This window comes from Gorilla gorilla, chromosome 2 (genome assembly GCF_029281585.2).
Source record: "Gorilla gorilla gorilla isolate KB3781 chromosome 2, NHGRI_mGorGor1-v2.1_pri, whole genome shotgun sequence".
Taxonomy (NCBI): domain Eukaryota; kingdom Metazoa; phylum Chordata; class Mammalia; order Primates; family Hominidae; genus Gorilla; species Gorilla gorilla.
This window is the reverse complement of record NC_086017.1, coordinates 160,000,566-160,028,430: the sequence shown is the minus strand read 5'-3', so window position 1 is coordinate 160,028,430 and position 27,865 is coordinate 160,000,566. Positions and strand designations below refer to the sequence as shown.

The 27,865-nt window shown below is 38.0% G+C and overlaps 2 protein-coding genes across 3 annotated transcripts in view; both read right to left on the bottom strand.

Moving 5' to 3' along the window:
* Positions 1-20,593, bottom strand: part of CPA3 (carboxypeptidase A3) — a 30,433-nt gene extending 9,840 nt beyond the window's left edge. The window contains exons 1-10 of the mRNA XM_004037819.5: positions 20,422-20,593; positions 20,248-20,323; positions 16,749-16,873; positions 8,956-9,058; positions 8,751-8,852; positions 7,612-7,713; positions 5,868-5,978; positions 4,906-4,996; positions 3,686-3,888; positions 1,329-1,413 (exon numbers count right to left, since the gene is read on the bottom strand). Coding sequence (XP_004037867.1) covers positions 1,329-1,413; positions 3,686-3,888; positions 4,906-4,996; positions 5,868-5,978; positions 7,612-7,713; positions 8,751-8,852; positions 8,956-9,058; positions 16,749-16,873; positions 20,248-20,323; positions 20,422-20,489 — 1,066 coding nt within the window. The 5' untranslated portion in view covers positions 20,490-20,593. The remainder of the gene's footprint in view (positions 1-1,328; positions 1,414-3,685; positions 3,889-4,905; positions 4,997-5,867; positions 5,979-7,611; positions 7,714-8,750; positions 8,853-8,955; positions 9,059-16,748; positions 16,874-20,247; positions 20,324-20,421) is intronic.
* A 5,035-nt stretch (positions 20,594-25,628) lies between these two features.
* Positions 25,629-27,865, bottom strand: part of CPB1 (carboxypeptidase B1) — a 68,215-nt gene continuing 65,978 nt past the window's right edge. For both annotated transcript variants that reach the window (XM_019023947.4, XM_063704289.1), the window contains exon 12: positions 25,629-26,001. In XM_019023947.4, the coding sequence (XP_018879492.4) occupies positions 25,814-26,001 (188 nt within the window). In that variant the 3' untranslated portion in view covers positions 25,629-25,813. The remainder of the gene's footprint in view (positions 26,002-27,865) is intronic.

Here is a 27,865-nt window from a genome sequence, read left to right as displayed (position 1 = left end):
TGGTCAAGATCAGGGCTTTTGTTTGTTAAAATCTGAGATTGAGTTCCAGCTTCGCCGGTTACTAATAACTGGGAAATAGTACTCCCCACCTCATAGGGTTGTTGTGAAGCTTGAGATTGTGAAAATCAAGGGGTAAGCACAGTGCCTAACTTGTAAAGACTCCATAAAAATTTGCAGATATTATTTAGTATAAAGTATGGGAGTTGGCAAATCCTGGTCAGCCTCCCGTTTCTGTGAATGAGGTTTTATTGGCACATAGTCACCCATTTGCCGACTTATTGTCTATGGCCGTTTTTGAGCTATTATCCTCCGGTTGAGTACCTGCAACAGAAACTGTACCTCCACAAAGCCAAAGCTATTTACTATCTGGCCCTTTACAGAAAAAAAAATTGCTGATTTCTTGTATATAGAATAAGAGACAAGAAAATCAAGGCCAAGAAATCCAAGTCAATAACTTAAAAACACACAAAGACAACATAAATTTAAAAATAGGGAAGAGTAAGAAATGGTGCTGAGAATATGAAACAAAAGTGACAGAACTAGAGTCTTGTGATCTCCCTTCTAGTTCACCATACAGATTTTGGTTGAACATAGTGAGAAGGAGCAAGTGAGAAGGAGAGAGAACTTGTTTTACACGAACAGAGGAGCTGAAACTGATTTTCTATCTGTTTTCCTATCCTAGCTGTTTTTCAGCTAGGGAAAAGACCATACTTACATGTAGACAAGGCAAGTAAGAAAGAGTCCAGTTAAAGTTAAATGGTTAAAAAAAAATGTAGACTCTACTCCGTCTAATTTCTTTTGTGTGATTTTTTTTAGATGAGGCCTTGCTCTGTTGCCCAGGCTGGAGTGCACTGGCACGATCACAGCTCACTGCAGTCTTGACCTCCCAGGCCCAAATGATCTTCCCACCCCAGCCTCCAGAGAAACTGGGACTACAGGCATAGGTCACCATGCCTGGCTAATTTTTTTTTTTCTCACTCCAGTGAATTCTCATTAGTTCCTGGAAGGGTACAACCTTGTTGGTGGTAGAGGTGGGAAACAGGAAGGTAGATAAAGTAAACTGTAAATCTGTCTTGACTTAATAGCTTCCGTTGACCTTGTAACCCTGTAAAAGTTCAGTATAATTTGTTTCTAGAAAAATCTTATCCCAAGGAAAGGTCAGAATCTATCCCCTAGATTCACGTATAATTCAGAATATCCTGTAAAAAGTAGAATTTAAATTAGCAATTCCAGATGCTCTAACCTAAATTGCAAATTCCATAATTTTCTTTAATATTTGTAAAAAATAATTAGGGAAAAGGGCTCAGTAAATAAGAGGAATGACTTACAAATTGTTGATTCTATTGGGCCATAGATGTAGCGGGTTTCATATCGAGTTGATAGAACATCAGTGCCAATCTTTGCAACTTTGGCCTGGAGAGAAAGGAAAGTTAGAGTGAAATAATAGGATACTGTATAAATACCAAGGAATATGTAATTATGTATGTATGCAATTTTTTAATGGAGTCTTACAGGTTAGGCACTGTGCTTATCCCTTGATTTTTAGTTTCAAGACTCATAACAACCCTATGAGATGGACAGTACTATTTCCTGGTTAGTTGCAACTGGTGAAGCCGGAATTCAGTTCCTGGTTTTAACAAAACCAAAGCCCATACATATATATATATGTAAATATGTAAATTACTAGGGATGAAAAAAGTCAAATTTACCAGGTATTTGGCATTTGAAGATCAAAATAAATGGTTAAACAAGAAACTTATTTTCAGTAATATATGTGGTAAGTATAAAGACTTGGCCGGGCACGGTGGCTCACGCCTGTAATCCCAGCACTTGTGGAGGCTGAGGTGGGCAGATCACAAGGTCAGGAGATGGAGACCATCCTGGCTAGCATGGTGAAACCCCGTTTCTACTAAAAATACAAAAAATTAGCTGGGGGTGGTGCCATGTGCCTGTAGTCCCAGCTACTTGGGAGGCTGAGGCAGGAGAATCGCTTGAACCAGGGAGTCGGAGGTTGTAGTGAGCCGAGATTGCGCCACTGCACTCCAGCCTGGTGACAGAGCGAGACTCCGTCTAAAAAAATAAAAATAAAAATAAAAAGACTTAAATATGCAGTCGATTATATACAGTAATGCCATATCTCATTTTGTGTTTCTACTCTTCTTTCTCTCTCTGTCTCCTCATTCCTTTCTTCTAAAATATAAAATATACATTATTTTTCCTGTCAGTTTTTTTGGCTTCAGATAATTGTCTCTTCTGACAGTTTCTCCATCTTCTTCCATGTTTTACATTCCTTGGTCCCTAACAGGCTCATATTGCTACAGGATCTTCTCTACTCATCTGGCTTCAGCATACCAAGGGAAGAAGGGTGGTTGACCGCTTTTTAAAATAGTTGTTAATTAGGGTGTCTCTTTCAGAGTGGCATTTTGTCATGACCTTTTACTACACGTTAGTGTTTTGTGCTATGAGAGTGATTGTCAGAATGAATTTTAATGGAATATAGTTACTAACATATTTGCACTCACAAAGATTTTTAAAAGACTATATGTATGACGTATATAACCAATAAATAATTTTTTTCTTAATCAATTTAGTTGCTATGCAAGAACTCTCATTTTACTCAAAGTGGTTTTTTTGTGGATATGTATTTTTTTAACCCATAATATCATTTTCCTAACGGTGGATTGAAATCACAGTGCTGTACATTGGTATGCATTAATTGAACTCACGCCCTCAGATTATCACCTAGATTGGATAATAAATGACTGTGGGCCATATATTGCTGTTATGTTTTCTTTGTTGTATATATGGAGATGATTTTAATGACTGATTCAAGTCTCTGCTCCAATTAACATTAAATGCTGTTGTGCTAAATACAATGGACTGAGGTCAGAATGAAAATTGCAACCTCTTAAAAATTTTAAAATATTTTATGAGGCAGTATTTGGACCACAGCTATTACTGAAAGTGCTATATTTGCCAATCACCATGGTATCTGGGCCACTAAACTTTTTCTGTTTTATTTATTTTCTTCTATAGCAATTCAAAATATTTATCCCTCTATGCACCCATTCACTCTGTCACTTCCTATGATTCATTGGAACCCATATGCAGACTTTTTTTTTAACACTCACATTATCAAATCAGTTTTTATAAAAAAAATGATGCTTAATGGATCATAGTTTTGGAAAGATAACATATTCTTAGTGAAGAAGCTTCACAAACATTTATAATCTTCTTTGGATTGTGAAAGAATATAATTTCCAAGTTGATCAGGATAAAAATACAATGTATCTTCTTAAATCTGATATCTGGGGGGCAGGACTAGTAAATGTCTTTGCTATTCTATTGGGCTTTTTCCGTGCATGGTTTTACCGTACGACCCACGGTAAATGTTAAACCCCACAATGAGCTGTGTTGTAATAGACTTCTATTGTGCCTTGCCTAGACATTTCTTCCTGATTTTTTTTTCCTCCTGAGAATCACATTAAAGGAATTTATTATCTATATACTTTTATCAATGAAAAATCAACCTAAAGATCATGATTTTAACTTCAAGGCAAATTTCATTAGTTCTTTTCTTTGACATTAAAATGTGAAATTCTTTCAACATACCCAAGTTAATGAAGAACAGACTGAAAGTCAGTGGTGTTGTCGAAGCATGAAGTGCAAACTTTTGTCTACGTACCAAGTCCTCGTGGTTAGGTGGCAGTTTTGGTGTATATCCATAGGGAAACAATAGCATCTGGGAGTAGGAATGGAAGGTGATGTAAACCTTGATTTCATTCAGGTGGCTTCTAATGAAATTAGTGACAGCTTTCGTCTCTTTCTCGGACTCTGGTGCAGAACCCCGATAGTTATCTGCACACGGGTCATTGGTGTTAGGAATGGCTGCAGAAGACATAGGTGGATGAGACCACAGTCTGCTCCCCATCCATATAGCTCCTGCCTCTTCTAATGTATTATAGATTCACAGAATGTTTGAAATGTTTTTGCCTCTCATGTTTACAGGGCTGCTTCAATGTCTCTTGTATCATAGTCACTACAGATTAACATTGCACACACATGCCAGATTGTAACAGACTTAGCCCACTGGAATATTCTAAGCCTTGTTTACTTCCTTGTCCTTTCCCAAGGCCACAGGAATAATAAATCAGAAGCAGCCTTGACTTGGAGCCGGATAGACTCCAGTTCTAATTCAACCCCAGCTCTAATGCGCTGGGGGCTGGTGTGAATTACCTTCCCTGGGCACAAGTTTCTTCAGCCTTTTTCAGCAGAAAGCTCTCAATTAGGGATAGCTGCTGCTATTCTATGTTCATTATGGTAGAATACAGTTAAAAGCTCAGGTGATGTTTTCAACAAAATTAGGCACAGAAGAAATATATAAATTGGGGCAATGGTAATTTCTCCTTGAAAATGTGCAGTGACGAAGTCATAGTTGTATAGCAACTAAAGCATCGCCTGATGTAGCAGGCCTCTGCTTATCATCGTATTTCTGTTAAACTTTTTCACTTTCTTTGCTCCAGATGACTCTTTTCACTAAATATCTGAAAAACTGTCTGTATGTTGCTTTTAGCCACTGACATTTCTCACATCAGGAAGCAGAGGAATCTGAGGTCTTTATTCAGATTATCTGAATTTTTATACATTTGGATTGCGCTTAATTTTTAGCAAACTAGATACAGTAAGTAAGAGATGGTTTGATAAACAGTCCCTTCCTCCTCATTTCCTTCCACACAGCAAGACATCCCTCAATGGTAGTGATGATTGTCTTTCATGTTATAGATACAAAAGTTAACGCTCACTCAAAGCATAACTATTTTTACTGAACAAGTAGGTGTTTTAGTTAAGTTTGGGACCTAAATATTCCTTACAGCAATTTTCCTTGATAGCAAGTCTGCTACTCACAGTTCCATGAAGCATTAAAATTCCTGTTGAGGTCAGTGCCGATGCATTTGGAGTTTTGGTTCTTGGAACGATTTTTTCTCCACATGCGGTTCTGCCAGATTGAATGATGTAAGTGTTTACACAAGATCAGTTTGCATTTTTCAATTTGATCATTTCAAATTCTCTCTGCAGGTGTCTGCAACTTTATTTGAAATCTATCTAGTTAACTTGAGGCCCTTTATTATAAAAAGAAAAAAATATTGTTTTCTTATAATTTGTAGTATTTTCAGAATCATGGTTTTTAATATTATATCCTTAGGCTTTGATGAAATAATTCAGTTAATTTTAAACACTGTTGATTAGTTCACAGTATTAGAAGATGACTAACGGTGTTCTGAAATTAACCATAATTTAAATTATAACTTCATTAGCTTGTTCACCATATATAGATTCAGATATAATGCAGGTCAAATTTTTACTGTTGGAGCATTATTTGCAGAAAATAATTTGATGTGACAGTGTCTGCCTGAGAGTTCTTATTTAGCAAAAGCAGGATAATAAAATATAGTGTAAAAAGACAAATAGGTATCTGCACCTCTCTCTTATTTTTTTGATACAATGATTCTACCTCAAATTCTATTCAAAATTGATGAAATACAAAGGTTTTTGTTTTAAAATCAATTAATTGGCTTTATTCTTAGCTAGATATGCCATATCATATAATGCAATCATACATTTCCTCTGTAATTACTACTTTATTTCATTTTTCCACATAACTAGCTTCAGCAGCAAAAATTTTATATTATTTCAAGGATACCTATGCAACCAAGAAATCATACTTAATTTGAAACTGAAATTTAAAAAAATATACTTTTCTGAATTACAATTAGCTAGTTACCTAAACCCTAAGCTGAATGCATAACATTGTGTATTAAAGCCAGTAAATAATATCTAAATGCAAACAAGAGAGTAGAGAGCAGTACCTTTGTCCATGACCAAATATATCCATCAACATTGAACACAGGAAGAATGTAAAAATTCATTCGGTCTAAGAGTTTGGTCATAATTTTGTTTCTCCCATAAGTTTTGGTTGCCTGTCGGAGGTGAAAAAAAATTAAGCTATTGGTATGAAGTTTAGCTATTATGTGGAAAGCTGTGGTTATAATAGTAATAACTTGAGTCACTTCCCAAGGTCATATGTTTTCAAGCATATTTTCCCTAAAATGAACAAAAATAAACAATCCATGTAGTTTAAAGGGGAAAAAAACCTAACTTATTTAGACTAGTAACATTAATGGAAATGAATAGTCTTTAAAGGAGCATTTAATTATCGAGACTTGTAGCATTCCAAATGTAGCATGAGAGATATGTTTCATAGAAAGGTTGGAAGCCAAATGGAAAATTTGTAATACAACTTATTTTTAATTGATTCTCTCACATCCTTTACATAAATATAGATAGAGTCTGTAAGCGCAGGAATATGAAAATATTGGAGAGAATTTGTGAGATAGTTATAAGCAGGATTAAATAAAAAAATTGTATTAATAAAATACCCAAGAATTCAGAGATTGAACAACTTTTTTTTTTTTCTATATCTGACTGAAATTTCTCTAATCACATGCACTTTCTGTAGCTACCTAAAATCTCTCTCACCACTCTTGGGAAGTCCTTCCAGGTACATCTGAATTGGAGATGAGATTTTTTGTAGACCTGTGATGTGCATTCCTTTATGTGTTGAGTAGGGGCAGCTCTTGGCCCTCAGTTGGGAGAGCAAAAGTAACTACAGGTCACTTCCTGGTGGATTCTTTTCTAGAAAAATATCTATGCCCAGAAAACCATTGTTACACATATTTCACCAGTGTGCCATGTGCAAAAGCTGACAGAAAGAGAAAATTAAAATATGGTAGGAGTCAAAATACATTGGCAATAGAGTGAGAGGAATATTGAATATATAAACTAGATTAACCTTTTAAAAAACTGAATTGTAGGCCTGGTGTGGTGGCTCATGCCTGTTATCCCAGCACTTTGGGAGGCCGAGGGGGACAGATTACTTGAGATCAGGAGTTTGATAACAGCGTGGCCAACATGGCAAAATCCAGTCTCTACTAAAAATACAAAAATTAGCTGGGCATGGTGGCGCATGCCTGTAGTTCCAGCTACTTTGGAGGCTGAGGCAGTAGAATTGCTTGAACCAAGGAGGCGGAGGTTGCAGTGAGCTGAGATTGCACCACTGCATTCCAGCCTGGGTGACAGAGTGAGACTCCATCTCAAAAAAAAAAAAAAAAAAGTGAATTATTTTTCACTCAGAAAGGAAACTTAAATATTAAAATTCCAAGTACATGTGTGACCAATGTATTATCTAAAGAGGAATTAAAATTAAATATCTATGTTTTGAGCTCATTGAAGAAAAGTTACATTTGTAGGTTATGTGAAGGTTGTTTCAGATTTTCCATACTTGACTACAGTAAAAACTTTCATATGATAGCCCAAGAAAAGTCTGAGTTTCATAAACTCTTAGCTTGAGTTTAAGAATTGTTTGAAGGGAAGGTGTCAATTTCATAAAAACTATAATGACGAGTAAAATTCAGAGCGTTTCTTCCCTGACGGCACCAAGTATGGGCTCTTCTAGCTAAGTGGAATTGCGTGTTTGGAAAGGATGTCGCCACTTAGTGAAGTGCTGGAGACTTGGCAGTCAAAGGAGAATTGGGAGTCTTCTGATTCACTTACCTGATAGACAAACCACTGGCAGAATGCTGGGGAGATCCATTCTCGTGCGTGAATGCCACAATCCATAAAAATAGCCTTTCTTCTTTCATTCTTTTTCCCAATCTATTTAAAAATAAACTTGAGATATTGTTTTGAACAAACTCACACATTGATCCCTTGTTGACCAATAACTCATTCATATTCTCAAAGCAATTCTTTCCCCTGTCTATTGTTGAATGAGAACCATGTATGCACATATTGTTCTCAGAAGGGACCATGGGACATATCCTTAAATGTCTATACATAATTCATAATCTATTACAATGCATGTTTTTCAAAAAATTTTTCTAGTGTCAGGGCAGCTGGTAGGATTTTGAAAAAAATTCATAGTCCATTGTTTTTATTTTATTACTAACATCCTGTGTTCTGATAAATTGATTATAAAGTCACTTTTGCTTCTGCCATTTCCTTTTGTTTTTCTGGTTTTGTAAACTGGGGATATTTACCCTGGAGTGGAGAAGATCTTGTGTTGTGTTGGCGTGGGGAAGGGAAATAGTACTGGATTCTTGAATGGCTGTCATTTTGAAGAGAGTGCAGGTTTGTTTTGAGTGGTTGGAGATAATGAATGAATGGGGGTTTGGGATGTGGATGGGCTTCTCACTTGTTAAGTGGCTGCTTCAGGGAGCAGTATCTTTGGATGTGCAAAAATCCAGCAGCAATGGAATGGAAATTGTTGGCTCTGTTATAGGGAACCATCAAGCAATCCAGGGTTGAAATGCCTAACACACTGTTCTACAGTCCTATGATGCTATGATATTTAAATTCCCTTCATGACATTCATTCATCAGTTTCACTACATTTTAAGGGATGAGGGTTTTTTATACCAGAGACATCACAGACTCTTGTAATAAAGCTGTGGGATGAAATATTTGTTTGGGTTTGTCCACTGTGCAATCTCTGACAAATGTTTATCCAGACACTTTCTTGGTTCCACCAAAACCACTTGTCACTTCTATTCTTTAATGGATGTCTAGAGCTTAAATATTCTTTCAGAGATAATACGTATTATCTCAGAATTAGCTCAGTTGTGTTACAAAGTAACTTTTAAATTCATGTTTTTCAACAGTAATAAGAATTAGTGGTTCTTGAATTATTTTTACCTTCAGAACATATAGTGGATTATCTTTAACAGTAGATCCAATTTTAATACGAGAGACCATTTCAGGATGCTTATCCATCATCTTTTCAGTCCAAGCCACAATCTTAAGAGCAAAATCAATTTTGAGAAATTAGAATAAAAGAAAACAAAATGACAATAAATATTAAGGGCAACTTAAAAAAAAGTACAGGCATTTTATACTGTACCTTTTCCCAGTTATTGTATTTTGCGTAGCTGTGCCTGCCTGGGATATCTTCTTTAACATCAAACTGTTTCTCAATCTCTTCTTGTAGATCATGAATCAAGATTCTGTTTGACAGGGGAATGATAAAATACATGTTTTATCATGAGAAAGGAAAACACAGTTATCTTTCATTTGCAGAAAATTTCTCTTCCTTCTCCTTTATCTTTAATCAAGTTTGCTCTGTTTCTTCATTATTCTCCTCTAGCTATCTCCTTTGGACATGTCATGTGTCTGGCTTCTGATCTCCCCATTTATCTAGAGCTGTGCTGTCCAGTGTGATAGTCTCTAGCCCCAGGTGCATACAGGACATGTGAAGTGGGGCTTGTCCAAGAGTAGATTGCTGTATGTGTAAAATAGACACCAGATTTTGAAGATAGTATAAAAATGATATAAACTATCTCACTAATAAGTTTTATGTTGTGTAGAATAAAAATTTCAGATATATTGGGCTAAATAAAATGTATTGCTACAGTTAATTTTACCTGTTGCTTTTTACTTTTTTAATGTGGTTACCACAATTTTAAAATTATGCATGTGGCTTGTATTGTACTGCTATAGTACTCCCCATCCTTCTCCAAAACACACACACATCTACATCCACATAAACACAGGCAACAAGGGATTCTTTCATGCACACATCTACAGATCATACCTTATAATTTCACACCTTCTGAGCTGGGAGAAACTTGAATAATAATGATAATTATAATAGTAAGCAGGTACTTAGCACTACCTTGTGCCAGGCATCGCTCTGACCTCCATATGTACATTATTAATTCATTTAATCTTCACATTAGATTATTATGCTTATCATACAGATGAGAAAAATGAGGTACAAAGTGTTGAAACAACATGCCTATAGCGATGGATCTAGAAAATGGCTAACATGATTTGGAGGGGGTGAAATAAGAGGTGGGAAAAATCACTAGGAGACTAATGTTGAGGGTCAAGAGGCTTACGGCTTACACCTTATCTTCCTATTTCCTTTTTCTTTCTTTCTTTTCTTTCTTTTTTTTTTTTTAGATGGAGTTTCACTCTTGTTGCCCAGGCTGGAGTGCAATGGTGTGATCTCGGCTCACCACAACCTCCACCTCCCGGGTTCAAGTGATTCTCCTGCTTTGGTCTCCTGAGTAGCTGGGATTACAGGCATGTGCCACTACGCCAGCTAATTTTGTATTTTGAGTAGAGAGGGGGTTTCTCCGTGTTGATCAGGCTGGCCTCGAACTCCTGACCTCAGGTGATCTGCCACCTCAGCCTCCTGAATTGCTGGGATTACAGGCGTGAGCCACTGCTCCCAGCCTCATCTTCCTATTTTCATCTCTTTCTGAGCCATCTCATGTCATCATTTTATGGAGTCCAATGGCTGTAATGGTCACCTGTTGGTCACTCATACTTGAATCTCCAGGTATGGACTCTCCTCTGAACTCTAGGCTTACACATCCAACTGCCTACATGACGTCTTCACTTGGATTCAGATATCCATATGTGTAATACAGGCCAGGTACTGCTTTATACACATTATTTAATTAACCTTGTCAGTATTACCACTTTACAGATGGGGAAGTTAGTGCTCAGAAGGTTTAAATACTCACAGTTTGTATGAGGTGGAGTTGGGAATTTAAATACAAACTGCCTCATTTCAAGATTTATTTTTAAAAAATGTCATCATCATATATGCAAGTATTTTATTTATTTTGTCTGGGAAATTTCTATTTGCTTCATTAATCTTTTTTCTTATGCCTTAATATAAACCAAATCATATTTAATTACAGTAAAATTTAATACTGGATGATGTATCTTATTCTTTTTTTCCAAAAATTTTGAGTAATTTCACCTATATTAAATAAATGTCTTGGCTGGTCATGGTGGTTCACACCTGTAATCCCAGCACTTTGGGAAGCTGAGGCAGTTGTATCACATGAGGCCAGAAGTTTGAGACCAGCCTGGGCAACATGGTGAAACCCCATCTCTACTAAAAATACAAAAGTTAGCCAGGTGTGGTAGTGGGCACCTGTAGTCTCAGCTACTCGGGTGACTGAGGCATAAGAATTGCTTGAACCCAGGAGGTGGAGGTTGCAGTGAGCTGAGATTGTGCCACTGCACTCCAGCCTGGGTGACAGAGGAGACTCTGTCTCAAAAAAAAAAAAAAAAGTCTTATCAGAATCATTTTAGGGATTAGAATCATCAGAAAAAATGGGATTTTTTGATAGACATTAAATTATAAATAAATATAAGAATTTTATTATTAATAATGGATCATAATATAATTGTATCTTTTTGATTCTTCAGTAAAATGTTAAGTATTTTGATCATCTATTTATATATATATATTTTACCAGTTTTGTGACTTTTTTCTCACTACATTTTTGAATTGGTTATTACAGTATTCATACATTAAAAAACCATTTACTTTGATTACACTTAGCTATTTTATTAGATTAAAAAACCATCTTTATACTTTTAAGAATTTTAGTTATGTTTTTAGGGTATTTTCTGTGTTATTTCTTCTGCCAATATCTATACTTTCTAATTTTCTTAATAACTCTTTTTTTCCTTGCTGTTTTGCATTGGAAAACTCTCTGAACTATGATAAATAATAGTAGCCATAGACGGCATTCTTTTTTTCTGCTTTTTACAGGAAAACTTATCTTTCACCGTTAAGAATGATGTTGAATGCCACTTTGAGATTAATATGGCAGTATCAATTTATATGATCAAATTATTGTCCATTGATGTATGGTTACATTAAAACCTATTATTAGATTCCTTAATTTGTTAAATATTATTTTACAGCTGTAAAAATACCCTCACAAAAAATCTTGTTTGTCTTATTTTAGATACTGTTCTAAAAATCTTGTTTAACCTAGAAGGAATGCATTGGATCTAGGGAAAATGACTTGCTGAAAGCAAGCAGCGAACCCACTGTTATCAGTAGGTGATAGCTGACAGCAAAAAGAAAAAAAAAAGAGAAAAGTAAAAAAACTGCCTAGACAGAAGGACTTAGAAAACATGGGTCAGTGGTCTCATAGCACAGTATGAAAATTCATATTGATAATGATAATTCTTGACCCAAAGGTAAACCATATTCAATATACTCTATTTTGTAGGGTAGAAAATTATCGTTTATAATGGAAATGTTTCAATAAAAATATTAAAAAGAAAGGATTTCTTGAAGTCGTACTTATCTGAACAATGTTCTTATTTGGCTTATCTCATTTCTCATTGACTCTATATAAATAAAGGAATTACTCACCTTTTGGTAATGAAATGCGCATGTATTTTTTTTTTTCTGCTGTTAGCAGTGAGTCCTGGATGCAGGAAGAAGTCTGTCCCAGTCAATCCCATGTCAGTAAGTGTAGAATTTGATGTGTGGTAACCAAATTAGGGAGTTACCAGGGGGATATTGAATCTTAGGGAAACCTGAAACCATGCTTTTTGAATAGCACCATATCCTGATGTAATGTGGGCATCAGGAGAATCCAGTCCCATTTATAAGTCACCCTGACAGTGACCCTGCCTTCCTGAAACATCTTTCCCCAGTGCATGCATGCACGCACACGCACACACACACACACACACCCCAGAGCCTACGATAGTCACATACATTGGCCCATAGTTCTCCAGTCCTTTGTTGCTTTCTAAAAGCAGCAAAGGATGGGAGCCTTGAAACTGTCAAAGTAGAATTTATCTCATCTCTTCTCTGAACCTCTTACTTGCTCCCTGATCTTGGGACACAGACTTCCATGAGAGTTGGTTGATTGGGCCAACTGTGCACCAACCTCTGAAGAGTATGAAATAGATTCCATTATTATTCCCATTTTATAGATGAGGTATGAGGTAAAGCAAAGTTAAATAAATTGCCAATGTTAAATATCTAATGCATGGCTTCAATGGGACTGGACCCAGACAGCATTGCTTCAGAACCCACTTTCCTACCTTCCACACTCTTGTTTGTCACATGACCAATTGTAACTTCAACATTTGTACCATGTAGCATGTTGTAGTATAACATGCATGTTATACTCTTAGGTAAGTAATACATAAAAATGTGAAGCAGAAGAAAAAAATGAATGGAATGACACATTAGAATGATTTGATTGAAACACTTGATAGGATTGTGTATATCCCTGGAATATGAATTTGTATCTGACTGAACATTATTATTACGCAGTTAGACGTTAATATGAGGTATTGATTATCACTGTGTCAGTTTGGCATAGATCTCTTTTGCATTTCTCACATAATCTTATATGGATCCTAGTAAGATTTTACTTAATTGTACCATTTGAGTTTTCTTATTATATTAATAGTTGTTTTCTGAGTTACTTTTCATCAACAACTCTTTACTTTCTAATTTTAACCTTTGATCAAAGAAAAGACAATGCTAAAAATTGACTGTCTAAAATGTGAACAATGTTAAAAACACTAGGATTTTTAACTGCTGAATCCAAATACAGTGTCTGCCCCAGAGGCTCAGTCCGATGGATGTGCCTTCCCTTTGATATTTGTTTGCCAGTCTGTTTGGGTTTGTTAGTATATCCATGTTGTTTGTTTTTTGAACTTGGCCTTTTATGATTTTGTAAATAAGTAAAAAAGGAAACAAGTATGTTACTTTAAAATAAAATCTGGCTTACTAACTTAATTTTCTAAAAATTAAAGAAAAATCACACAGATGCTTTAAACTAAATAGTAGTTGATATACACTGTCTAATGAAGGGTGTCTAAGTAAATCTTTGTGTCAAACCAGCCTCTTAATATGGTTTAATTCAGCCTGGTGCCTGGGTCCGACCAGATGTTTCTGTTCTTAGAACTCTTTTCTGTTACTGACTGACACCAAGTAATGCATATAATTAATATGCAAATAAAATTATCTATATAATTAGTACTTGGAGACAAGATTTTAAGTAGTTCTTGTCTGCACATATCACTTTACATATTTATATTTCTGAGGGAGGTAACTATCTAATTATTTGGCTTTCCCATAACTGTGGCTGATTTGGGCCACTTTGTAGAATTCATGTTTTAATTTGATAAAACCAATTTTTATAGGTAATTTAACACATTGGTTCTTGATGTAGATAGCAAGAAACTCCTTTGTCATAAGATAAAGTGAAAAACACACTAATTTGAGGATCTGGATTTAGATATCTAGTTGAATCAGAATCATTTCAGCATAGAAGAGGCCTAGAGGACCAAAGGAGAAAAAATGCTGATGTGAGCTATTTGATAAATTGGAAGGATGCTCGCCGCCTGCCTAGGTGTCTTACAGTGATTTACCCCACCATTCATGCTCATGCCAAGCAACTAGTTTTTCTAGATACATTTTCTACATTGTAACTGCGTTATAGGGCTATTAAGGAAAACATAATACCTAATTCTTTACCTTGCTGTTCAAGCCAAATTATATAAAATTTGGCCACACCACTACTTTATTTTACCTTGGGCTGAATGCTTTGTAAGAATTAGTTTATCATAGGAATCCAGACCAGGTCTATATTATTGAAGTAAAGTGAAGAGTGTAATAATTTAGGCACATATACTAGAAAGCTGGCAATGAAGTGAATCAAGAGACACAGTAGGCCTGGTGCGGTGGCTCATGCCTGTAATCCCAGCACTTTGGGAGGCCGAGGTGAGTGGATTACAACGTCAGAAGATCAAGACTATCCTGGCTAACATGGTGAAACCCTGTCTCTACTAAAAATACAAAAAAAAGCCAGGCATGGTGGCAGGTGCCTGTAGTATAAGCTATCCTCGGGAGGCTGAAGCAGGAGAACGGCGTGAACCCGGGAGGCGGAGCTTGCAGTGAACCGAGATTGCGCCACTGCACTCCAGTCTGGGTGACAGAGCGAGACTTCATCTCAAAAAACAGAACAAGAGACACAGTAACCAGGGGTTATTTAAGATAGAGGGTTGATTTCTTTTAGATGAAAGAGTCAATACATTATCTGAACCTTAATGTAAACAGATAATGTAATACAAATTTCTGCAGTCTTGTAGTTATATTTTTGAAGTGTCTAATTTTAATGATGTGATTTATAAAAACAGAAAAACTTAGTATATTAAGTTAAAAGGGTTAAAAGCTGGTATCAATTAGTTTTTTTTATAAATATATATTTTTATACTTTAAGTTCTAGGGTACATGTGCACAGCGTGAATTATATATTTTCAATTTGTTAACTTTTACATTTCTGCCACAACCTTCTTGAAACAGTAACAAAACCGAAAAAGTCATCAATAACCATCACAAATAATAGAATGTTATCTTTAAAGCCGTGAATAAGAATGTTTTTTGCTCACTTATGTACGTGATTTTTAAATTTCAATGGAGTTTATTTGAGATATTTTGGCAATATCATAAATAAAATCAAGTTAATGGTGAGCAGTAGTAAATCCTGCTCTGCAATATAACATCACTGACATCAACAGGCTCTTTCTTTATCTCAGCCGGAAGCAGACCTTTTGAGTTAAAGTACCAAGTCAGGTAATGGAGATATAAAATGGCAAGTTCAAAAAAAAAAAAAAAAATGAACTAGTGTTTAGCAGTGTTTTGACAATGAGGGTCTCAACAAAGGGGAATCCTGGCATAACATGGCCTGGGGAAGTTAAAATGGGATCCCTCTGTACATCAAACTATGAAATGTTTGAAAGTATAAAAACACATTTTCTTTTTTTTTTTGAGATGGAGTCTTGCTCTGTCACCCATGCTGGAGTGCAGTGGCGCCATCTCGGCTCACTGCAACCTCTGCCTCCCAGGTTCAAGTGAGTCTTCTGCCTCAGCCTCCCGAGTAGCTGGGACTACAGGCACATGCCACCATGCCCAGGTAATTTTTGTATTTTTAGTAGAGATGGGTTGTCACCATATTGGCCAGGCTGGTCTCTAACTCCTGACCTCATGAGCCACCTGCCTTGGCCTCCCAAAGGGCTGGGATTACAGGCGTGAGCCACTGAGCCTGGCCAACACATTTTATTTTCTAAATTACACATTGATTTATGATATTCATTGCTGGGCTTCCTTCTCATTCACTGCCCAGGGCCCAGACTGTGCATGGCCCATGGTTGCTGCTCAATATATTCAGATTTTCTCTTACCTCTCTGTGGGGCCAGAATGACTCATTTCTGCATCTTTGGCTATTTGAGATTCTTTTCTCTTTGATTTAAACTGTGTTCTACTGCTCTGCTTTAAACTGTATTCTACTGCTCTGCTTGTGCTTTCTCTGAGGAAGAATTTTTTTCATAAAGAATTATTTATTGTATATTTTTAATTGCTGTACTTCTGACATACCAATGACATACCAATTGCTGTATTTCTGACATACCAATGACTTTTTTTTTTTGGTCTTCTTTTATGTATCAGGAAAATTCAAATACATAAAAGGAGTCCAGCGCCAGTAGCTCATGAGATCTGGGCCGATTACCTGTCAGTAGTGATGACGTGTGGCTAAACCATTCATGCCTGCTCATGTGGGCTCTGTGCTTATGAGGGGTTGGTTTTGGAGATGGTAGATATAGGTAATTGTTATTCTTATAGCTAAGAGCAAATGTAAGGTAGATGTTGAACTGCCAAGTTTGATTCTATCACCTCTGTAAACAGGCTTCGATAATGTGTTTGGAAGTAACTGTGATCTGTATCTTACAGAAAGAGCTTTCGTTTTGGGGGGCCCAATTAAAAATAGTTCCATTGTAATACTTTCCTCTACTTCAAGGCTCCCAAAACTTTGAATATCCAACAAATTTCAATATTTGCCAAGGACTTACTCATAGTGCATTTTATTTTGATCCAAGGCAGACTGGATGGCTTGGGATTCCTTCTCACTAACTCGGAAATCCACCGTCATATTAGCAGCTACGTGGTGGGTGGCACCTGGATACCAGAAGTCAAGCTGCAGAGATAAGCTCAATGTTAGTCAGAGTTTATTTGCTTACCCAACACTTACTGATTAAGAAATGATCATGTCTCATACACCATGAAAGGAATTTGGGGCTCAGCATAACTAAGATACAGACCCTTCTTTTAATAAGTTTATGGGATTTTTGCAAATATATTTAAGAACTGTTGAATATTAGGGAGGAGGAAAGAAACCTTCCTAGAGCCTGATCACTTTTTTTTTTTTTTTAAAGGACTTCCGGTCTATCAAGTTAAAAAGGATGGGCAGATCTTTTGGTTCATTTTTTTCTTCCACAATTTTGGGATTGAATGGGATCACGATTCATCTAGCCACAGAATCTGCCTCTAGTTGGAAATTTAAGTTAAATGTCTGGTTAGTTAGTCCTCAAAACCTGATGTCCCTATAAACTCTGGAAATCCTGATACAAGATATTGTATCAAACAGTCGGCATAGACCCCCAGCAATGTCATTTTTCTAGCAATATGTCCTTGGGCAAGTTACTAGGACTCTTTAAATTTTACTCCTCTCTCCTAAAATAATGGGGCAAATGAGGGTCCACTGGGAAGTGTTGTGAAGATTGTGAAATAGGTCTGAGGTCTGGGGCATGAAGACAGTTAACAGGTGCAGATTTTTTTTTTCCTTTCTCTTCCTCTAGCTGACAATTTCAAAAATTTGGTATATAAGCTCAGAAGTATAGCATTCAGATCAAAATAATTTCGAGGCTGGGTGTTGTGGCTCACGACTGTAATCCCAGCACTTTGGGAGGCTGAGGTGCGGATCACCTGAGGTCGGGAGTTCGAGACCAGCCTGACCAACATGGAGAAACCCCACTTCTATTAAAAATACAGAATTAGCCAGGCATGGTGGCGCATGCCTGTAATCTCAGCTACTCGGGAGGCTGACGCAGGAGAATTGCTTGAACCTGGGAGGTGGAGGTTGCAGTGAGCTGAGATCTCGCTATTGCACTCCAGCCTGGGCAACAAGAGCAAAACTCTGTCTCAGAAAAAACACAAAAAACAAAAACAAAAGCAAACATTGAAAAGATTCCAGTTCTTGTGGTTCTTCAAAATCATGCTCAGTTGTGAAACTAAACGAAGTACAAGTCCCCAGCCTGGGAAATGTGAAGGAAAAGCTCAATTTCCACCCCTGCTTGTGCATGTGTTCAGGTCTGCCTGGCTGTTTCTTGGTTGAGTCCTCCTCTACCTCGAGGTCAATCAAGTGACAACATGAGGCTGCTATGAACCAACCAATGTTTGTTTATTTTGATCAAAAAGCTACATCATGAGTTGGACACATGAGAGATGTAGTGTGATGCAAAGGCAAGTTAGGCAGAGCCATCTTATCACAATAGACATTTCTGTGTTCTAGCAGGGTAATGTGCAGCAGGAGCTTAGAGTTTAGTGAACTTTCATTTATTAAGCACGAGGCAAAGAGCTGGGTGCCACAGTTGTAGAGACTAATAAGGGACTTATGAGACGCGAAAGGTTTGGTGTGGAACACGGTGTCATACATGCATGTTTCCCACATGTTAACCAATGCCAGAGGAAGGAACCGGGTGTTCCAGGAGCACAAGGAGCAGCCAAAACTGAGTCATGAGAGTTGATGAACAGAAGAGACGTCCTGCAGGAGACACTGCCTGAGTTGGATCTTGAGAAATAAGTAGGACTTACCCAGGTCAAAAGGGAGAGAAACACATTTTCATGAGAAAAGATGTACAGGGCCAAGGTGGGTGAGATTTTGGTGTTTATGGGGCTTGAAGGGTGTGGAAGAAGGTGGAGGAGCAGGATGTTGAAGAGGCTGGTAGTTTGGCAGATCATAAAACGCTTTGAATGCTATACCAATACCAAAAGAAAATGCTACTGACTGGGCATGGTGGCTCATGACTGTAATCCCAGCATTTTGGGAGGCTGAGGCGGGTGGATCACTTGAGGTCTGGAGTTTGAGACCAGCTGGGCAACATGGCAAAACCCCATCTTCACTAAAAACACAAAAATTAGCCGGGGATGGTAGTGGGCACCTGTAATCCCAGCTAATAGGGAGGCTGAGGCAGGTGAATCGCTTGAACCTGGGAGTCGGAGGCTGCAGAGATTGCGCCACTGCACTCCAGCCTGGGTGACAGAGTGAGACTCTGTCTCAAAACAAAAACAATAACAAACAAAAAATGCTTGTATGGTGCTTAATATGGCAGGCCTGCTTCTAAGTGCTATCAAACGCTTACTTAGTCTTTGTAGCAACCCTAGGAAGTAGCTATGACTATTATCCCCATTTTATAGCAGAAGAAATTGAGACCCAGAGATGTTGAGTAAGTTGCCTAAGGCTACAGAGCTAGCGTAGAGCTTGGATTTGAATGTAAGCGTTTGACTTTGAAGTAAATGCTTTTTCCGTACTAGGCTGCTTCTTAGTAATGACCCTCAAACGGAGGAATGCTATTGTCAAGTTTTAGAGTGAGCAATCAGGTTGCAATGCAGAGTTGGCTTTGTGGGAGTCAAGACTAGAGCCCTGATTGCTAGTTAAGGGACTATGGAAATTCTCCTTGCAAGAGGTAGAGTGAACATGAACTTGGCAGTGGCAGTGGAATGGAGGGCAATGTGTGGATTTGAGAAACATTTGGGAGTTAGAATAGGCAGGGCCTTTGATTGATTTGATGTAGAGATAACAGTATGTTAGACTGGAATAAATCCCAGACCCAGTTCTGGGTTTAAATCTGATGTGTAATCTTGGTCATTTAATGTATTGTCTTTGCACTTTAGCTCTTCTGTTTCAAATGAGTTACATTATAACCCTGACGTTGAGAATCTGTTGGAGAATTTGAAATGGCATATATAAGGTGGCTGGTGCAACATAAATAGGAGCAGCTGAATACATGATAAAATTATATTAGACTGTTGGATTTTAAAGGATTGATCTAACTTTAAAAGTCTTATTTGAAAATGTACCTGCTCTTGGAAAGGGTCACATCTTGATATTAGCCAGTGCCTCAACATTTTCAGTTAGTACTCAAGAGAAATTATGGCACCAGAGGAGATGAGGGTAGGAGTGGGGAGAATGGAGAGGGAATGGCACCTGTAGGCAAGAGAAAGATGCCCTGATAAGGAGGCCAAGAACAGCTCCTGATTTCACAGTTTTACCTTGAAAAAGCTGGTGTTTGAAAAGCTTTTGGGAGGAAAAACAGAAGTGGTAGTCTTGGAAACCAAGACCAAAACCAGAACAGGTGAAGTATTGGCCATTGGCTGAATTATCCAGATAGCTCCTGCTTTCCCCTTATGTTCAAGAGTCTTTTGTAGTCCCGTGGGCATTAACAGTAAAATAAGAAGAAGCATCTTTTAGAGAACAGTAAGAAAAGATAAAATATCCCTCTAAATGCTTACCTCATTGGTTTTGGCCAAGTCCTTTATGATGTCTGCTTGTTTTTCATCCTGGGGCTTCACGCGGAACACCTTCTCCCTTTGTGGAGGCAAATGAAAAAAAAAAAAGTGAACTGTAAGGAAACAACCTTTAATTCTCTTCCACACGGAGACTGGAACACAGTAAGTAAGATTTACCTGTCAAAGCGGACAGGAGCAATTGCAAGAGTGGTAGCAATCAAACCCACAGGCAGGATGAGCCTCATGGTTCTTCTTTGCCTGCCTTGAGACCCTCTGGCAGTTTTATGCCTCAGCCCTTATCTTGATGAGCAGCTGATTTCCTCTTAGGGTTCTGTTGCACAAACTGTTCCCCTTCTTCCCCCACACCAGGTTTTTTTTTTCCAGATGGAGAGGGAAAAACACTAACCCACCAAGCACATGCTACTTATCTACCTTTTGCAATAGGAAATACCCATTTTACAGATACAGGATGGGAAGCAAATGCCTTTAGCAAATAACTTGGCCAAGGTAACAGAGAAAGTATGTTCACAGAGCTGGGATTTACTAGTTCTATCTGTTCTAAAATACTACTCTACCATTCTGCTTGAATTGAATGATGGAAGAAATCAGTTTTAAAATTTGCACTTGGAGACTGAGATGAATTTGGGTATCTGGCCATAAAATTTTGGTGAGTGGTTTGTAATAATGTAAAATATATTTTTGAAGCTAGAATGCAAGTTGTGAAATTAAAAACATTTAAATTGACTGGGCACGGTGGCTCACGCCTGTAATCCCAGCAGTTTGGGAGGCCGAGGCGGGCGGATCATCTGAGGTCAGGAGTTCGAGACCAGCCTGGCCAATGTGGTGAAACCCTGTCTCTACTAAAAAATACAAAAATTAGCCGGGCGTGGTGGCAGGCGCCTTAATCCCAGCTACTTGGGAGGCAAAAAAAAAAAAAAAAAAAAAAAAAAATTTAAATTACAAAATATAAATGTACTAAAAATGCTGTAAGTACTATGGCGAACATTGAAGTGTTCACCGTTTAGATTTTACAATGATAACATTTTTGTTATATTTGTCCTGTACTTCTCTTGGTAAAGAAATGAACACTAAAGACCTAAAGCACTGCCCTAACTCTTTGCCCTTCTCTTCTCTCTGTCCTCAGAGGTGACCCCTATTTCTAAGGCAACTTGAGAACTCCCTGAGCAAGAAAATATCAGTGCTGTAATGTTTATTAATTGGACACTGTCTTCAGAGCCTGGATGCTGTAATTGCCAAATAATGCCTTTTGAGAGTTGAATTAATGAAAGCCACCTATAGACCATTTACAACCATCTCTGGAGGGATCTTTAGTCTTGAACACAACTTGGTTAATTATGGGAGAATAACACCTTTACCTAGGATCGTAGGTAACCTAAAAGAGTAAGTGAATTTATCTAATCAGTTAACTTATTAGAATTTCCTCTTTGAAAACCACCTCTTCACATTGACAAATGTATAGCTGACTGTAGATAAAACTTCTCAGAGTCACGCTTATTATTATCAAAATAGTGTGGTTGGAGACATGCCCCTGTTATATGTACAGCAGCAGTCATTCCATTCTTCTCTATCTGATGGGTGTGTGATAGAACTCGGGACTTTTTTTTATTTCCCCAAATGGATTTTCTGGCTCCAGCCTTGCAGGTAAGGAAGAGGAGGGTTTTACAAATGCCTTCATGTTCTTGACACTGGGCAAGCTCACCAGCACTGAGAACTCCCGAAGCAAATGCTTTGGAACTCCATTGCTTTTGACTAAAGATACTTTTGACCAGGGAACACTGAAAAAGAAAGACCTTGACTTTGGGTTTCGACAGACATCACTTCAATGTGGCTCCCACACACTAGCTACATCCCCTTGAGCAGGCTGCCTAGTTATTCTGGGCCTTGGTTTCCTCATTTGTAAAATGGGAATGCTAATGTGACTCTAACAAGTGGCTGTGAGGCTTAGTGAGACAGGATATGTTAGGGACTTCGTGGTAGGTGCTAAAAAACATGTCCATGCTCTCTAGACAGTTGATAAAATGTTCATGTGCTGTCAACAGAGACTTCCAGTGGGCCACTGCCAGCCTGCAGAGCTGGTATCAAAATAGATCATGTGGTAGATTAAGGTGGTGGCCGTGACCTTTAGGGATAAAATATGTCTCTGTATTTGTTTTAATGTGGACTACTTCAAGAATTTTTTTAATGTTATAGCTTTGCTTTTTAGAGTTTTATTTTCTGATTCTAAAAATTATAAATGCCCATTGAAAATGATTCTGGAAAATACAGGAAAGGTGAAAGAGGAAAAATAGAAACCCTCTTAATTTTAGAATTCTGTTATATTTTCTTGAAGCCGTTTCCTCTGTGACTGATTTTAAAATTGTGTGGAGAAAGCTTCTATGTCTGTTTTTCAGGTCAAGTAGGAAGAACACTTTTATTTTATTTGGGGAATCTAGGTGAGTGCTTTGAGGACCTTGGTATTTCTCAGGATAAGACTTTGTTAATAAATAAAAGTACATCTTTGGCTTCTTAATAGATTACATATTGGCAATTTCTTCTTTCTGGAATATGATATAAACATGTGATGTGTTTGAGACTCCCACTGCCTCTCCAATCTATTTAGCCTCTGAAGAAAAATACAATAGATGGATTTCAATAATGTTCTAGAGCTTTTTCTCAGAACAAGTGCTATTTCTTGGCAAGCATAGATCAGTGCTGCCTTACATTACTGCATCAAGATTTATAAAAGGTCTTGGCATATGTGTGGGTAGGATGAATAATTGTCAAACCCCGTATCATTTTAGGATTGACTATGTAAGACTGTGATGTTTCACAGATTAAATCAACCTCTTTAAAAAGTAACTTACAGGTGAATACTTCATGCAGCCATAATTTTCCATATTTCTTGAGCTCTGCACTTTCTATGGTGTTTGTAGTAGTGCACGTCTAGCCATGATTTAAAATATCACCATATAGTTTAGCTATGCTTTTCTCTATACATTTTTAATCATTATCACTCAGCAGAACCCTTTTTGCACCCAAATTAACGTGTTAACTTGCTATGGTCTGCCTTCTTTTCCTTCTAGAAATCCTCTCTTTGACCAATTCATATAGGTCAGCTTGCAGAATAAGATGAACAAATGGCATATGATTCTAGATATGTAGGAATTCCATAATCCAGATAAGAAAATCAGTCTTGCTATTTTCTACCCACACCATTTGAGAAAGAAAGATTCAGGGGCTACTCTTGTGCTGTTGGTTCACTGTTGCTTTGGGAGCTGAGAGCTTGGAGCTGAAGGAAAGGCTCAGAGCCTGCTCTGGGATCTCAGGGTGGGAGTGGGATAAAAGAGGGAGAAGAAGAGGTATCCCCCCAACCTGGGGCTCTCAGGTGGGCAAGGCTGGGTGGACTCACAGCAGTCTCTGATTAGCTGGTCAGATACTACTACAGTGAAGACTAAGGCAGATTTCTTTTTCTGTTTTTCTTGGTTTTGCCCAGGCAAGTGGAAATTCTACCCAGCTTCCTGTTAACTTTCAGTAGACAGTGGTCATAGTAAAAATTTCTCAGGTGCAGGACATCTCAGATACATGGGATTTCAAATAAGAATATTTGTATATTTGCTTTCCTATTCTTTGTTCTTACCCTTAAAAATTCCTTGGAATTTTAAAAAAGCAGTCCACATATATTATTCCTAATTTCTATTTTAAAGCATTCAATTTAGGGAATTAGGAGAGTTCTTTGTGGTTTGCCAAGATTTCCATACTTTGGGCCACAGCATCCCTTAGTCAGGGGTTGGTGTTACTTGCCAGAGATAGCACAAAGGAGTATCCTGTGGAACAAGAGTTTAATGATACACCTCCAGCAAGATTACCTCACTCAGGTAACTATGGCTATGTTAGCCCTCCAATACACAAAGTGGATATAACTTAAAGAGTAGGAGGAAGAATATTTAGCTAAATTACATCTATTTTTAAATTACCACCAATGTTGCTGACAAATTAGTGGGATTTTTTTTTTTTTTTTTGCACGTATGGGTCTCTGTCTCTCTATTTAAATGATGTATTACTAAATGAGTTTGAAGATGATTGTGTGACACATTGTAGCAGCTGCCCTGCTACCACCTAGTGGACAATTAATGCAATTAATTATTCTTTGGCTTGACAACTTTCACAAACCGTTGCTACTTCAATGGATTCTCTTTATGAATAGAACACTGTTATAGATATTTTAACACATCATGCCCAATATGGAGTCTCATTTTTCTTGAAGCCATATAGAAAGTAATAAGTTAATAGTCTATGAAAGTAGTCTACAGAAAGTCTATAGAAAGTAATGAGTTAATAGTCTATTATTTTTAAGTAAGAGATGCCCCCAAATCGTAACTTTAATACATCTCATTCTATTTTAAAATTTGAACTTGGCACAATACTTCCCAACACTGCATGTTCAATTCCAATCCCGGAAAACATCAAGTCCTGGAGTGATTTTTGCCACTTTCATTGGTCCAAGTGGTCCAGTCAGGGTCCCTGGTATCCTCTTGTCTCACTTCTGATCTGCTTTCCACACCCTAGCCTCGTTGGTGTTCCAAAAACACTGTAACCATGTCATTGATGACTTAATATCTTCAATGGATTTTCATTGTTCTTAGTCCAGTGTCCCCAGTCCTTAACGTGACCTCTAAGCTCTGCCTGACATGGTTCCTACCACCCTCCCCAGCCTGTACACATACTCCTCTTTCCTCAGCTCTCTAAATTTCACCCTCACTGGCTTTCTTCTTACACTTTTGGGATAGCCACAGGCCTGGAAGCGGTGCTCCCTTTGTCCAGCTAACTGTGACTTACTTCTCAGGTTACAGCAGTTTCTGAGGGAGGCTTCTCCCGTACATCAAGCAGGTAGACTTTTTGTATGTTCTTTTTGTGTAGTTCATCCAGCACTTATTTGATTAATGTAAATTAGATTACTAATTAATAAATTGTTAATTAATGAGTTAATTATTTGTGTAATGGCTGTCTTTCCAAAGGGCCTATACACCCATTAAGGGCAGAAATGTTATCTTTCTTTTTCATTGTTCCATCTTCAATTGCTTAGCAAAGTGCATGGCATGTAGTAGACAGCCGATAAAATAACTTCAATGAGCTGAGACGAAAGCTAGACCAAGAAAGATGGTGTCTTTTCATGTATGCCAGGTTTAACAGTCCTAAATTTCCCTTTACATTTCTTCTTAGCTCACAAGCCTCCCACTATAATCAGTGCATCTACACCCTGATGGTCTCAGCCAGCACCCCGGGATGTTAACTCCTATACAGCTGACCAGATCCTCACTGTGCACGGCTTGCTTAGTCATTCATTCGCATCAGTGTTTCCCCAAAGAAGTAGACCATATGTCAGGTTTTCCAATGGTAATGATTCACTTTTATTATGATCAATACGAAAAGGTCTACCTAGTTTAATAGACCCAGAAGCTTAAAAGAAAGATTGGGATCTGCAAAACATCCAGGCAAACCAAAATAAGAATTCAAGAAAGAAAAGAAATGAAAAACGAGAATTTTGAAACAAGGCCATCAGCTTTCTCAACTAGTACAGGTGTTCCAGGACGTAGCTGGCAACATACTTGATTGCCAGGAAGGTCTCCTCGCAGGTAGCCTGGATCTGGGATTCTGGAAGGAGAAAGCCGTATCTGCCTGTATCTCGAAGTTCAAAGGTGAAGGAATATCTGATTCCTTGGTCATAAGCCCAGTCGTCAGAGCCCCCAGCAGCAGGATCTGAAATGTCCAAACAGCAGTGAAAAAAAACTTTAAATCTAGGAAGGAGCTTTAAAAAATTGCCAGTTTCTTTTTTTCATTACAAAAGTTTCACTGTGCAAAATATTTTGAGTAGGCCAATTTTCTAGTAAACTGGATCATAAATGTTATGGGGGCTGTTTTAAAAAATTACTCCAACCTTATTAAACGTATCACCACTTCACTTTGTAGAAGTGATGTGTTTAATACTTCAGAAAGTACATAATCTGTAATGCAAAATTCCCAGTGTGCTTGTATGCTATGGTAAACTACACTTTATATGTGAAAGGACGTGTATCTCTCAGGAAAATAAGGAAAGCCGTATGATGATTGGCAAGAGGAGAAAACTCTAAACCCGGCTGAAACTGTGCCAAATGATAAGATTGAAGAAGCTGAGGGCGGGGCTATGCCTTCATTTTCATATTTTTAGTGTTTATCTAGCATAGGGCCTGGTGTAGATAAGGTATTTGTTATTAATTTATTCAATAACAATCATGTTGTCACTAACACATAGAATATGTATTAATTAATTCATTTGTTCATTTATTCACTCGTCTGTTTTTTCAATCAACAATTGTATGGCCCCCACTGAACAGCAGACTATGGGCTCAACTCTGAAGATGCCAGAACAAAGGAGAGATGTTGGCTCTGCCCTCCAAAGTCTTACAGTGTAATGGAAAAAGAAACCTAGTTGAACTGAATAAAACATGCACCAAGTTCACCATATATAAATAGGTGGGCTATCTCTGCTAGAAACCCCTTAAGAAAACAGTATGCGTCATATGATTCAGAGCAGTTTTTTAAAAATAATAAAAATAAAGAAAATTGTATTTTGCATAAAGGCTTAAAATGAATCCCAACAACTCAGGACTGGAGCCTCTCCAACTGCACTGGAGGCCACTTGATGATGAGACTGGGTCTTTTTTCATGTGTGTGTTTCAATTTCTTTCCAACCTCGGGCAGAAAGAAACCATTTGAAGGCAAAGGAAGATATACGTAGAAATTGAAAATGAGGCCTGTGGAATGTGCCTTCCAGATAAATCTAAGCTGCAGCACCCACAGCTCTCGGGTCTAGCCCCTACCACTCTAGCCACTTGCTTGCATACACTGAGTGTCTAATTAGAGGGACTGGTGTCTACCTCTTGAAGGTGACTTGTGCCTCAGGTAGCCCTGGTACTTGTTTGTCATCTGTTTAGCCAAAAAAACACTCTGTCTTTTTTTTTTTTTGAGATGGAGTTTTGCTCTCGTCGCCCAGGCTAGAGTGCAGTGGCAGGATCTCAGCTCACTGCAACCTCTGCCTCCCAGGTTCAAACGATTCTCCTGCCTCAGCCTCCCGAGCAGCTGGGATTACAGGTGCCCGCCACCACGCCTGGCTAATTTTTTGTATTTTTAGTAGAGGTGGGGTTTCACCATGTTGGGCAGGCTGGTCTCGAACTCCTGATCTCGGGATCTGCCTGCCTCGGCCTCCCAAGGTGCTGGGATTATAGGCATGAGCCACTGCACCCGGCTGAAAACACTCTGTCTTATATTTTCCTCCAGCAACAATCCTTTCAGATAAAACTTTTGTGTCATCATCTTGGGAAGTTAATTCTGATACTGTGGGGTTGGTTGGTCTTTGGGTGTGTTCTTTCCTTGTGCATCCTAATGTCACAGCACTTAGCACCTGTATCACAAAAGACTGCTTATTTTTGCTGCTTCCCTACTGCTAGTTCTTTAAAGACTGCCCTGATCTCCCTCCTTCCTTTTCTCTTTTCATCTTTTCTTCTCTCTATTCTTACTTTCTTGTTCTCTTAGTGCCTAGTAAGGCCCTGGCACATAGTAAGTGCTCAGTAGATGCTTACAGAGA